The sequence below is a fragment of the Ochotona curzoniae genome, unplaced genomic scaffold (genome assembly GCF_017591425.1).
Source record: "Ochotona curzoniae isolate NIBS_2020 unplaced genomic scaffold, NIBS_Ocur_1.0 contig_64, whole genome shotgun sequence".
Taxonomy (NCBI): domain Eukaryota; kingdom Metazoa; phylum Chordata; class Mammalia; order Lagomorpha; family Ochotonidae; genus Ochotona; species Ochotona curzoniae.
In genome coordinates this window covers 9,540,384-9,554,543 of record NW_024466502.1, presented here as the reverse complement: position 1 = coordinate 9,554,543, position 14,160 = coordinate 9,540,384, and the positions used below count along the sequence as shown (strand labels likewise).

At 44.5% G+C, this 14,160-nt stretch overlaps 1 protein-coding gene across 14 annotated transcripts in view; it reads right to left on the bottom strand.

Annotated features, from left to right (window-relative positions):
* Positions 1 to 14,160, bottom strand: part of DOCK9 (dedicator of cytokinesis 9) — a 279,755-nt gene that overhangs the window by 50,257 nt on the left and 215,338 nt on the right. For 7 of the 14 annotated variants that reach the window (XM_040991186.1, XM_040991183.1, XM_040991187.1 and 4 more), the window contains exons 34-38: positions 9,474 to 9,607; positions 7,268 to 7,382; positions 4,468 to 4,534; positions 3,291 to 3,338; positions 727 to 863 (exon numbers count right to left, since the gene is read on the bottom strand). In XM_040991186.1, coding sequence (XP_040847120.1) covers positions 727 to 863; positions 3,291 to 3,338; positions 4,468 to 4,534; positions 7,268 to 7,382; positions 9,474 to 9,607 — 501 coding nt within the window. Of the gene's footprint in view, positions 1 to 153; positions 198 to 726; positions 864 to 3,290; positions 3,339 to 4,467; positions 4,535 to 7,267; positions 7,383 to 9,473; positions 9,608 to 14,160 lie in introns of all 14 variants that reach the window. The other 7 variants (XM_040991191.1, XM_040991188.1, XM_040991190.1 and 4 more) reach the window with 2 other exon arrangements.

The window sequence follows — 14,160 nt, the reverse complement described above, 5'->3', positions numbered from 1 at the left end:
ACTACATTTCATATATGCTCCCATGTTTTGGCAGAACTTTTATTGTGAAGTTAGAAAGCCCCAAAGTTAGGAAGGCAAGATGAACACAAAGGTCTCGGTTTGCGAGTGAAGCAGCCGGCCTTGTAAGCAGACTCCAACCTGATTAAGTCTTACCATTGTCTACAGAAATTCCAAGCACACTTGATATCTTTCTCACACTGAAAACACAGAAAAAGTCACTTCGTTATTGGACGCTTTTCCACACCCTCATACACTGATTCACGGGCTCTACGTTTTCATGGCCAGGAAGGATCAACACGCACTCGGAGTGGGAATGCCAGAATGTGGGTGCTCGGTCAATTACATGCATGGGATCAGGAGGGCGAAAAGGAATCTGACCCTGATATGTACAGCAGCTGCTGCCAAGGCTACAAGCCACCAATCCCCAGGCCGTCTTTAAGAGACTGAAATATGTGGCTATGGAGCCTTCCCAATTTTGTTCGGGGGTTGGGACAAAGGGACTTTTAGGTTGGGTGCCGCATTTGACCGTGCTCCACATTATGTCACTCCCGTGTACGCTCTTCGTACTCTCCTCCAAGGAAGGGAACTGGGCCGTGAGCTCTTCCTCCTACTTTCCTGAGCTGGAAGAGAAATCAAGTTGGTGACGTGGCATGGTGTGGCCAGGGCTCTCCCTTCTGAGACGGCACAGAGACGCTGGCTGTTACGATGGTATGTCATGGGACTTACTGTGGTTAAAAGTGAGAGAGTTATCCAGGCTGCCCAGCTGCTGCAATCTGGCATGCATCATTCCTGTTCTGTTACGGGAAACAGGCAATGTCTGAGACTTTCGATCATGAACTATGGGTCCCAACCCCTCCTGGTTCCTGCAACATGAGTGAAATGGGATAGAAGCAAAAGTTAGATGTGTTACACCGCAGCGAGATGGGGAGTGTTAGTGAAGACAGCACGTGGCACAAGGGAGACAGGCCACATACTGACCGAGCCCAGCAGGGCAGCCAGAGACAGACAGGCAGCAGCTCTTAACTGTTCATGGCAAAGCACCTGATGATGAAGAAGCAAAAAACCACGCCAAAGCAGAGACCCCTCCATGTCTAGAAGTTACACTAGAGACGCCACTTTTAAAAAGGCGAGCATCACTTCAATGTGGTGCTGAAGGCTAATGTTCTGACCACTGTCAAACACTACACACCTCCTTACACACATTACAAAAGAGTAAAAAAAAAAAATCAACAATTTCCTAATTAAAAAACACATTGGAAGAAACAGAGCACAAACATGCAATGGAAGGGATTACATGAGGCAGTTTTAACACCTTTATTCTTACCCAAGCAGGAAGGAGAAGAGCCACACACTTTGTTAAACTTGTCAGCAGTCAAGTAGAGAAAACAGAAAAGTGATCTGGGTTAGCAATCAGACAGCTAACTTCCTACTGTGTGCCGTCACCGGAGCAGATGGGGAAGGTGACCAGTGCTGGAGTGACCCACGTCCCCCGTCCCGGAGCCCACAGTTCCCTCGTTGAGTTATTGTGTAGGGGTACAGGGACATGCACGGGCTACCATCAACAGCATGCTGCTGGGTGATTTCAAAGTGACAATGAGAAGGCACAGTGTTTAAACACCCGGCCACCGCGGGACGGCCAACACTGACGACATTCACACGCACAGGTCAGGGTCTTTGTTGCATGCAGCAGAGACGGCGGCCAGTTTTGAACAAAGCAGGGCAAATCTTTTCACAGTGCATGGAACAAAGTAACAGCATCTCCACTTCTGCACTCCTCTGCCTGTCTATTTTTAAGACAGTCCACAGATTTATATGCAAATATATACAGGATGCTTATGAAGTCAGATTTTCTCTAAAAAAATTTTTTTGAATTTATATCTGTTGGGGGGGCAGGGAGGAACTAAGCTAACCCGTTCACAAAGTCCAATTTTAAAATATTTTGTCAGGAAAGAAATCTTTAGCTTCCCACATTCACTGTTTTAAGCGCTGAGGCATTTTTTCCCATTGGCACTAACTCTCCAGATATCATGCCACGAGAGAGGTAGCAATTACTGCAGAAGGCTCAGAGTTCTTGTAGGCTTTCTAACTTCAGGACACACTGCTGGCCACCCCACGAGCAAGGCCAAGTGTGAGTGTGTGGCTGTTAGCATAAAGACACCTTGTGTACAGTTGCATTCAGTACTCAAGAAATCAGATACAAATATGACTGTTGTGATAAAAAAAAAGTTAAGATTTGAGAACTTCATGTATTCCCACATTTCAATTAAAATGGAAAACATTAATAGGAGGAAAGTGCAAATCTGCTTATTTTTGAAATAAAAGATTTGTATTACATCACATAAAACATGATTCTGAAAATCCCCCAGACACTTCCAGAAGAGAACAATGTTAACATAAAAAACAAATCTTTATACTGGACTAGAAAGCGTTAATTCCTGTCATGTCTACCAGAGCAAGAGAAACAAACCAAAATTATAATTTGAAAGGTTTTCTTAAAAACTAAGCATACTTACATATGTTAAAAAAAATAGAAAACTGTGACATTTAGACTAAGAACCCATAGACACAAATAACACACAATGGCACACAACTCAGAGAGGGTAAAAAGCCAAATACAGACATGAGTGGTAGCAGGTGGGAGTCAGAAGATGAGAAAGCACCATCCCCTCCCCCCACAAGAAAGAGGTACAGGACACACAGCAAGGAATTCCCAGCTCTGCTGGAACTCAAAGGGAGTGTTAACACTCAACCGAGTCACAGAAGGATGCTGAGCTGCCATGGATTAGTCCCAGTAAGGGAAGCAAAGGAAAGTTTGTGCAAGTTCACATAAATTGGGGATGGAGTGCAAACATTGTTTCATTAGGAAAGAAGGAAGGTAGGTGAGAGGGTAGGGTGTTTGCAGGGATGTGGGAAGGGTAAAAATACCCTGTGAAAGTCAAACACCTGGGAATTCCTTGAGGAAGGAGAGGAGAAGAAGAGCAAGGGAGAATAGACTGAGGAGGAAGACAGCATGGGATGCAGGGACAACTTGGGAGGAAGTGTAAAGATGTAGCTACAAGCCTCTAAAGAAATCTTTCCAAGAGTTATGCATGAGATGAGGCAAGACAGAGAGGACACAGAATGCAGAGAAAGAAGGGAACAGAGGCTATATGGCAATTGAGGGCCTGCCAGCCGCCTCCACAACTGCTGTGGGAACCCTGTCAATCATCATAGGTGGCTTTTCCCATGCATTTGGGTCCAAGTACCATGGAAAGTTACACAACCTCTCAAACTAGAATGCCCCACGGTACCTGGCTATGTATCGTTTCCCCATGTACTGGAACTGGTGCAAGCAGACTCTGCAGAGAAGATGGAAAAATTATTAGGCAACTTGAAGATAGAACTATTTTCAATGCACTGAAGACAAACTACCTCTAGTCCTTTATTTTGGTTTTCAGGGATTCTCTGAACTCAGAGAGAATGATTAAGTGTTCGTGTTGTATAGTGGCTGGGTGCCAGGGAACAAGGGCCCGTGACCAGCAGAACTGCGATTGACTCAGGTAAGGGACTTACTCCAAGGCTGTCTGCCTTAGAACTTGGGGTGGAGGCCATGCACACAGCTCTGAGTGGCTTCTTCACACTTACTGAAATCCATACAGAGTTCTTTCTTGTGGCTCAATTGTATGGATTGATCCTTTAGGAATGTCACGTATACAGTGTTCTTTTTATATATTCACAACACTGATTTTTCTTTAAACATGATGTATTTCCTAACAGATAGCTAGGATAATGTCTGATGAATTCCTTTGGGTGCTGAATTTCAGTTTAGCCCAGGACAACCAGGCCTCTAATCACAGGGACTGGTCATGACACAGGAACCCAACCTGTAAACTACTCCCCCTGCTGGTAACATGGCCACAGCCTCTCCCCTGCCACTCCCAAGGGCATCCAGCTTTGAGAATTGAGTTCCTGCAAATACATCAGGCACTAAAAACATGACCTAAAGTAACAGAAAAAGCTACTTATGGCTATGACTTAACCTGTTGTTGTGAACAGTGTCAGTACAGTTGAAGAAGGCTTTTTTAAACTACAGAACAACATGCTTGGTAATGCTGAGGTGCGGTCTGGGATGTGGTAGGAATATTATGGGACATACCCTCCATGCACATGTGCTTAAGTTGGAGTCAACTCAGAGAAGCAGATTCTGCCCATTGTCACGTGTAGGTTGTCTGTTACTCAAATACCTTTTACACATCACGAGTTGCTTCTCATTGCTAACCACCACCATGCCTGCAGTAACAGCCTGGGCATTGCTTTCTGGGTGTGAAGTACCCCACAAAGGTACTGGGGTCAGGTCAGGCGAAAGAACTTCAGGAGTAAGGCACATGTGACCCACATTCCATTCCTGGTTTAACTGTACAGTGTTTTCCATATCTGTTAATTTCCTCTAGGGAAAAAAAGACAGTGGGTGAAGACAAAGGTACTCACTCAGATATTGTGAAAAAATCCATAAGTTCAGATGTTGAAGACTTGTTCCAATAGGTAAACAGAGCATCTAGAAGACAAACATTAATACTTACTATGTACACGATGGAGAATCTATATCAAAGCGGGGAGACGCCTGAGTATAAACACCCAAAGAGAGCTGGTCAAATGACCAACCAAAGTGACCAATCTATAGCGGCCAATACACAGAACAGGCTATCCCAGTGAAAACAAACCAGCTGCACTGGAATGCCTGAGCTTTAACTGGATCACACTGGGTGCTCTGTCAGATCATACAGGATAGCTCCCTGGCTTTCTGTGCACCATACATTGTTTTTATCCTTTGACTTTTCATTAACTAACACAGCTTAAACCTATCCCAAACCTTCCCAGGCTCACAGTATTGAGTTAGCCATGTTTCCTATTGAAACATTTATTGACTTTCTCCCTAGCCTTTTGCTATAATCTGTATGCTTCAATAAATAACCGTCTACATGGTCTTTGCACACATGTCCAGCTCCCTAGCACAGATGATCAGAAGTAAAGTGGCCTATTAAATGGTATGTACATTTAGATCTCTGTGAATGTACTCTTTTTCAAAAAATTTACTTATTTTTATGGGAAAGGCAGATATACAGAGAGCAGGATCTTATGTCCGATGATTCACTGCCCAAGCAGCTGCAATGGCCGGAATTGAGCCAATCTGAAGCCAGGATCCCGGAGCTTCTTGTGGGTCTCCCATGCGTGTGCAGGGTCCCAAGGCTTTGTGCCATTCTCAATTGCTTTCCCAGGCCACAACAGGGAGCTGGATGAGAAGTGGGGCCTGCCGGGATTAGAAATGGCATTCATATGGGATCCCAGAGCATTCAAGGTGAAGACTATAGCCACTAGGCTACCTCACCGGGCCCTGTGAGTGTACTCTTAACAGTTTAGTGTTTAAACAAAGAGTGCCAATATCTGGTAGTGACATATTTTCGAATTGCTTTAAAAATTTTAATCTGCTGAAAGACAGAATGTCAGGGGTAAAGGGAAAGAGAGAGAGAGAAATGTTCTGTCCTCTGGCTGACTCCCCAAATGTGTGCAAAAGCCAGAGACCGAATTCATTCTGAGTCTCCTATGCAGGTGGCAGGGGCACAGCACTTGAGATGTCACCGGCCGCCTCACAGGATGCACAGCAGAGACAAGGATCAGAGTGGAGCAGCTTGACCAGCACTCCAACATGTGGTGCAGGGGGCCCAGGCTGCGGCTCAACATGCTGTGCCCCAATGCCCACTCGCCATTCTTGCATCTTATATGAAGGATGAGAGACCAGTGAAGAGATGTGATCCAGGGAAAAGCTGGCTGAGTCTTTAGGATCTGAGATGAGCTGTGAGGGTGGCTGCAGGGATGCCTCCAACTTGGGAAGATGTACAACTACGGCCTTTGGCTCTACACTTGTCCAGGAGCCTGACCGGAAGGCAGGGGGCCTGTGTCCAGACTGTTCAGAACAGCACATTGTGGCAAGGACGCTCAGGACTCCTTGACAACCGAGGCTGACCTGGAGAAGTTAGCAATTCTGTCACTGAGCTTCTTGAAGAATCATGGCTGCAAGGGAAGTTAAATCAATCAAGTGCACCTCATTCTAAAATGAGAGCAATGCTTAGGTCTTCTGCCAACACATTTCTGATTTAAGCAACTAGTAGCTAAAGGCAGCCATCATAATGCAAGTTGCCACGACTGGGAGAGCTGGCATATCTGTTCCTTTTCTTTAAAAGGGCCATTTGAATGTAACAAATCACCAGGAGAATAAAGCTACCTGGCCCTTCAGCAGTTTAAGGACAGGCAGGCTGTGCCCACCATCGGAGTGATCAAGTCAGGCTGCAAACGCCGCTGACGCGGCAGCTCAAGTTGAAAGAAACATGACTTTGGGGCAGAAATATCTCCAGCGGATATTTCATTCTCACACCTACTCCCACCAGGCACAGGCGGCAGAGGAAGGTTTTGGGCTCCAAAAAAAAAATGGCATTTTGCTTTGTGAAGAGCTCATTTAATTCAGTTACCTTACTGGAGCTCAGGGCACACTTTCTAATTTGCTGTGGGCAAAATAAATGTCATGTTTTTCACCTGGATAAGAATGGTAACACTGTATCAGAATATGGTATGCCACATGTTACACCACACCGATGGTCCTGTCACACACGCTCAGGAGCTTGACTGGCTTAGAGATAGCAGTCCTGGGTCTGTTCACTCCACTCCATAATGAGACTACCAAGTCCTTAACCAAAAACACAATCCACTGTGATGCCAGTGTCTGTTCCAGAAAACTAAAACAACACATCTCTCTTCCACGCAGAGCAGGAATCTCAGACATACTCTGAAAGAAAGGAATGCACCCAGCCCACCCTAAACGGGAGGAATTCCTGCTTAGATCTTCCGACAGTACGTGTTTCTGATTTAAGCAACTAATATGCCAGAGGCAGCAATCATAATGCGAGTCGCCAGTATATTTGTTGGACAAATAAAATCCTAACAACAAATCCCAAGCTATTTCTGTCAGCCTCTGTGCTCTTCAGTTAAGATGATGGGTCCAAGTTCAACAGAAATCTTAAAAAACAGGCCTAGTCAAATTTCGAAACTCATTTTCTAGGAAAAGAAAACAATAAACAAAACTGCATTTACACATTAAGGTGTCTGTTTCTACTAAACTCAGTAAATTAACTTACATTTCAAACAGGAGAGACAATTCTTTTAAACATGTATCCTTTCAACACTTTCAAACTCAGTCCGGAGCTGAAACTAAGCAAAACAACTTCCTTTCACGTACCGTCGGACATGCTCTTCAAGATGTAGAGGAAACACATCAAGAGGCTCTTAATCTCAGACTGGTCAAGTTTGTCACAGCGAACCACAGAATTTCCCAAAGTGTTACTCTGTTGATGCTGAAAAAGAAATACAGACGATTTTTCTCTTTCAGATTCCAGGGAGGAAAATATCATTTCATTGTCTTCCTTGGAGGGGAACATTCTTAAAATGGAGATGAATCACACACACTGGAAGGTTCCAGCAAACTGCTGACTGTGAAGCCACCCAAGCCGAAGACACGCAAATGCTGCTCCTGGGCAGCACTGGCTTGTCGCTGCTTCACACTACTCCTGAGGGAAGAGCCAGAGGGCATGACCTGGTCCAACTGGACAACCACGGGGAGAGTCAGGCACAGTCAAGGCCTCTGAAAAGCCCAGTAAGACCTCATGCAAAAAGGCACGTGTGCTAGGAGCAGAGACAGAAATGAGGACCCAAATTCATCACACCGTCTACCGCCCCTCAGGCAGCTGCCGTGGCTGGAGCCAGCAGAGCCTGCGCTCCTGCTGAGAATCCACCACGTAAGCCTGCAACTGAGGTACTGTCATCTGGGGGCCACAACAGGCAGGGGGGCTGGCAGGGAGTGGGGGCACCTCAGCACAGCACTGCCAGACTCTAAACTGATGAGGTCACACCAGCATCAGCTTAGCTGAACACAGCAAACGTCAGGAAGTCTGGAGCAGAGAGGGAGGGCAGTTTTGCCACTAGCCAACAGGTGCATCTTTAAAAGAAAATACTAGGACAAGAAGCTTCTTTCATGATTACAAAAGCAGGAGGCTCAAACCTTGCAAGTTGTATTTTCAACTGAAATAAAATAAAAAGATTTTTTTTTTCTGGCCAAATATCAAAATAGAGAAAAAAAAGATGTTTCCTTCAAGATGTTGGGGCCAACTGAATATATGGGAACTTCAAAGAAGTTGTGGAAAATGGAGTTAAAAGATAAGTTTATTTTGGTCCCCCAAACACTGTGAAATTCACACATCTTTTTTTAAAAAATAATACACCTTTTTCATACGTAACAGGCAAGCTGAACTTAAGGGATGAATGGATATTTTGACTTAAGTAAGAAACGTGCGCGCTTAGTGGCAGAACTGGTCGGGGTGGGTGCACCATCTCGGCGCCTGCTTCACCAGGCCACCGGGAGAACTCAGTACTTCTTGCGGTGGTAAGGAGGGCGCAGCAGGCAACGTTTCCTCTGGCAGAGATGGGACGGTTAGAAGGGAGAAGTCCACAGTGACCCGGTTTCTCCTGGCCGACTGGCAGCTCTCCTCCTCCTCCTCTCCAGCACTGCGTACGACACAAGCCGAGTGCCTTCGGAGCAGCTTTTCCCTCTACGCGGGGAGGCATGAGGAGTCAAGGGGAAAGTTCAGCACATCATGACACACCCTTGCCCTGACAGAGTGGTGTTCAGAGATAACCATGTCACGGCCAGGCACACGATGTGCAACAAGATAACCAACCTGATGCTGAGAAGGATTGCGTTCCAGATAGTGTTTGAGAACCAGGAATATATTCCTACATAGGTCACCTGGGATTGGCACAAACACTGGCCTGTAACTTGAAATAACCTGGGAAAAACAGCTTGCTCTACAAGCTGACACATGGTTCCAGACTCAAGTACAAGGCTTAGCTTTTCGCACAAAGTCCCAAGTAGTCTGGGCCCTCGGTAATCTCAAGGAAAAAGGATGAGTTGTCAGGAAGACCAGTTAGGGTTAGGCTCAGTGTGAGAACAGTAACTTCAAACCAAGCCATATCTCTGCCTCAGTATGGAAGAGGAATCTCTTTGGGAGCGGACTTTGTTGGGATGGGTGTCCAGCTGCGAGAACTGTGCTACAAAGAGCATTCTCTCGCACGAAGGCTGCAGGGATTCTTAATGGTACCATGTTAATTCTCCCCAGCTACCCAACCTGCCAGAATCATGTGCTCCAGGTGCTCTATTACAAACACAGCCCTGATCTGAAACCCTGGAAATAGGGGTCGGCACATTTCAGGAAATGGGACCCAATGTTGGGTTAAGTTCTGATCATCTATTACAGGCTTACTGACGTGTTTAAACACACACACACACACACAAATAGGTCACACAACAGATACTACAACATGAAGCATATTTACTTTGGGTTAAATGTATTAGTTCTATGAAACACTTATGTTACGTGAAAATAAATTACCTTATCCAAGGAATTGGTCTTCTCACTGTTCCTTTCCGGAAGGCTGTTACCCGAGTCTGTGCTTATAAGAGACCCTCTCGAGTCAGCATTTCTCACGCTGTTGATGTTTGGAGTTGAAGTTGTATACGGAGAAGCTACATGGAAATCAAACCAAAACAAAAGCTTAGGTAAAACAGAGTAGAATTAAAATAACTAGTAAACCACACGGGGAGTTGCTTTCATAGCACTTATAACTTCTGTTTGGAAGCTGGGTCAAGAGTGGCATGGGACAATAACCTCACGGCATAGTGGTCAAAGGGGGTTGGGACACCTGCATCCCATATTGAAATACCCGAGTTGGACTTCTACTTCTGCTTTTGATCCATTGTCCTACTAATGTGAACCATCGGAGGTAGCAGGTGATGGCTTAAGCACCTGGGTCCCTGCCAGGAATCTCTGTAAGAAACACAGATGGAATTCTGGGCTCTGGCTTCTGCTTGGCTCAGCTCTGGCTGTTGTGGACATTATGAAGATAAACCAGTGAGGAACTCTCTCTCAAGTAAAATAAAAATGTCTGAAATATTTGGATGCAAATATTAATTCACTTATCAGAAACCACCTTTGATTGCCAAATTGAAATAGGAACACTGTTTTAGAATTGGATAAAAAAAGACTAAAAAGAAATGTACCCACAACTACCAAATTAAACAATGGAACCACATAACAAACCAGTAGTATTCAAACTATGCTGAGGTGTCCAAGCAAACTCTGAATGGTAGCATGGGTATATAATTAAGGCAAAACACAATGACTCTGTGGCAACACTGGCCAGAAGTTGCAATTTCAATATAAGATTATGCTAAGTTCCTTCTGATGATGTCCTATCATTGTGGCTCTAGACATTTGGTGACAGCTATGATGAAAAGGTGAAGATAATATAGCACAAGAAATGGGGGCAGTGGTGTACATCTGATTCCAAAGTTTGAGAAGCTGTGAGAGTCTATCAGGCACATACAACTCACATTAATAATTCTTGTCATTAAAAATGAAATTCAAACTAGTCCTGGCATGATAGCCTAGTGGCTAAATCCTTGCTTTGCATGCACTGGGATCCAATATGGGTTCTGGTTCTTGTCCCAGCTGCTCCACTTCCCATCCAGCTCCCTGCTTGTGGCCTGGGAAAGCAGTCAAGGACAGCCCAAAGCCTTGGGACTGTGCACCCGCGTGGGAGACCTACAAGAAGCTCCAGGCTCCTGGCTTTGAATTGGCTCAGTTCTGGCTGTTGTGGCCACTTGAGAAATGAACCAGCAGACAGAGGATCTTTCTCTCTGTATCTCCTTTTCTCTGCAAATCTGCCTTTTCAATGAAAATGGAAAAATAAAGAAAGGAAAAGAAAAAATATTCAAACTTTCCTTCGAATCTATGCAATTATATTATTTTATCATATGCATATTAGGTTGACAGTGTAAAAGTATTTAGGTTATTTTGCCTTAAAAAATCTAAAGACCAGAACTGATATTTTGAGCCAGTTCTGTTCAGACATCATGAAAAAATTATTGTGACAATAAGGATACTGTGAATACCTGGGAATCTCTGATGTGAACAGTCCCTACCATAAAGGAAATCTTGGAAATAACATTTGTATTGTCCAGATGAAAAAAATAGTACTGAAAGGCATATATCAGACTCTACCTTGTTACAACAGACATTTTAGAAGTAATAGATTGGCCTCTTGCCTAGATAAAACTTAATAAAATAGTATAATTAAAACCAACTCTTGAGACCTGCACATCGTATGCTGAGCCAAAGGCATGCCTCCAGCCAAAAGGCCTGGTTCTGCCAATGGCAGGAGACTTCCGGTCATGGCGTGGTGGCTCTTAGCACAGCCTCCTAGCCCCAAGCTGAAGATGCCTGGTGACCAGCACCTCATCACAGGCTGACCATTTTCAGATTTTGGTAAGCAAATCAGTTGTCATGAACTTGAGACAATTCTAAATTCAGGTAAATAAAAGACTATAGTCAGCCCCAGCACTCACCAAATGTATTTTTCTTTTCTTTTTTATCTTAAAGATTTATTTTTTTGATTTTTATTACAAAGTCAGATATACAGAGAGGAGGAGAGACAGAGAGGAAGATCTTCCACCCAATGATTGACTCCCCAAGTGGCTGCAATGGCTGGTGCTGTGCCGATCCGGAGCCTGGAGCCAGGAACTTCTTCTGAGTCTCCCACGCGAATGCAAGATCCCAAAGCATTGGGCTGTCCTCAACTGTCTTCCCAGGCCACAAGCAGAAAGCCAGATGAGAAGTGGAGCCGCCGGGATTAGAACAAGCGCCCATATGGGATCCCAGTGTGTTCAAGGCTTGGACTTTAGCAGCTAGGCCAAGCTGCCGGGCCCCCAAACATTTTTCTAAGTCACTCAGTCACTTTAGATTTAATGGGAGTGGTGCAAATTTATCATTTCTCAGCCAATATCAAGATAATTTTTAGCGTTAGAAGGAAGACCTGAAACTTCAAGGTCCTAAATCCTTCTGCCTACCAAATGTTTAGGTCTATCCACTATTATCCTTAAAACTCACTCAGCATCTTAAGACCAGAAACATAAGGGCCAGAGGAATTCCAGAATACAAAGAAAGGCTGGGACATGTAAATCAGCAGGCCTTACCTCTAGGACTAACTATCACAAGGAGCAGGTCCAAATCCCTGAAAACATTACGGGCATTTTTATACATTCACACAGAAAAGAAAAATACATTATGGCCAAATTATAATTTTCCTAAGGTAACTGCACTTCGCACTTGATTTAGAACGCAGCATTCAGGAGAAAGGCAAACTATGCCTTCAGTTTTCAAATTTTTAGGAATAATTTCCAACTAGAGCCACAACTTAAGGGAAACAGATGGAAATGGGATCAGTCAAAACAAACATGCTTAGTTTCTTCATGTGTGTTTTTATTTAATATACTCAATATACTCATCCATGTAAGTGAAAAGTTTAATTCACTTTTCTCCTGTACAAAGGTACTAACAGCCCAATGTATTTATTTTATTTGAAAGTCAAAGTTAGAGAGAGAGAGGGATATCTTTCATCCTCTGGTTCATCCCCCAATGACTGTAAAGGCCAGAGCTGGGCCAGTCTAAAGCTGGGAGCCAGGATCTTCTTTTGGGTCTCCCACATGAGTGCAGGGGCCCAGGACCTTGCACCATTCTCTGCACTTTTCCAGGCTATTAGCAGAGAGCTGGGGCTTGACCAGTGCCTATGTGCAGTGCGCACCACAGGCAGAGAATTCTCAGCTATGGCACCATGGTGGTCCCCAGTCCAATGTATTACAGAGTAACAAGAGGAACCCTGCGCCTCAGATGCTGATTTTTTTTAAAAAAAAAGATTCTTAATTAATTAATTAATTAATTATATCATAAATTCAGTTATACAGAGAGGAGGAGAGACAGAGAGGAAGACTTTCCGTTTGTTGATTCACTCCCCAAGTAACTGCAATGGCCAGGGCTGCGCTGATCCAAAACCAGGAGCCAGGAGCTTCTTGTGGGTCTCCCACATGGGTGCAGGATCCCAAGGCTTTGGGCTGTTTCCGACTGCTTTCCCAGGCCACTAGCAGGCAGCTGTATGGGAAGTGGGGCTGCCAGGATTAGAACTGGTGCCCATATGGGATCCCAGTGTGTATGAGGTGAGAGCTTTGGCTGCTAGGCTGCCATGCTGGGCCTGAGTTGCTGAACTGTTTTTTTTTTCCACATGCACATTCAGCAGTATGTGGTGCCATGATGCTGATCTTTTAGAAGTGAATCTCAGAGTAGCTTTATCCAGGTAGTGGTTCAGTTCTAGGAAATCTCACGTTCTCTGCTCCAGCGGCATTAAATTGGTAAAGGAAATATTCTCAGTGTGCATGTGCACACAGGATTTCTGCTAAATAGACATAAGTCCGCTCTTGAAAGACAAGCAGCAGGATCATAATGAGCTGAAAGTTCCTGATGATAAATCAAGAGCTGCCAGAGTTTCCAGGAAAAACAAACCAAAACCCCTCTAAACCATGAAAGAATAAATCTAGTTCAAACATAGGGCTTTGTAGAAGGAATTCCTAGAAGGGACTATAAAGATAAGTTTTGTAGATGGGAAGAAACACAGTTGAATGTGGTTATAATAAGGCTGTCATGAACTCCTTGAAATTTAAGAGAAAATGAAAAGAAACTGTAGTCAGTCTCAAATCCTTTTCCTAACTGCACCATGACCCCAAGCAATCGATGCCTATAAGGCCTTCTGGGTCTTGCTAAAAATAATCCCTCATCTCTTTGTTCTCAGGGAATCCTGAAGCCTAATTAGATGAGTTTTGAGGCAGATACGCGTCAGGTAGTCATACTGTCCCCGCACTGTGGTTTGCTAATTTCTACAAAGTGCTGGGTACTTCTCTAACAGTCCTACAGATTGGCCAGAGAAGACAAAGCCTTAAGATTTCCAACACATTCTCTTCTCCAGGCTTCATCCAATTGGCTACTGAAAAGACCATAAATCACAGCTAATGCAAAAAGACTGTTTGCAATAATGAGCGTCAAATAGCAGCACAGGGGGATAGCCTTGCCAAGCACTGCACAAATCGCATGAACTGTTTTGGAGATGTGGACAGGGAGGCATGGCAACCGGTCAGTGGCAGAGTCTAGATCCAAAGCCACATCTGTCTCCCTTCAAACAAGCTCCCTTCCC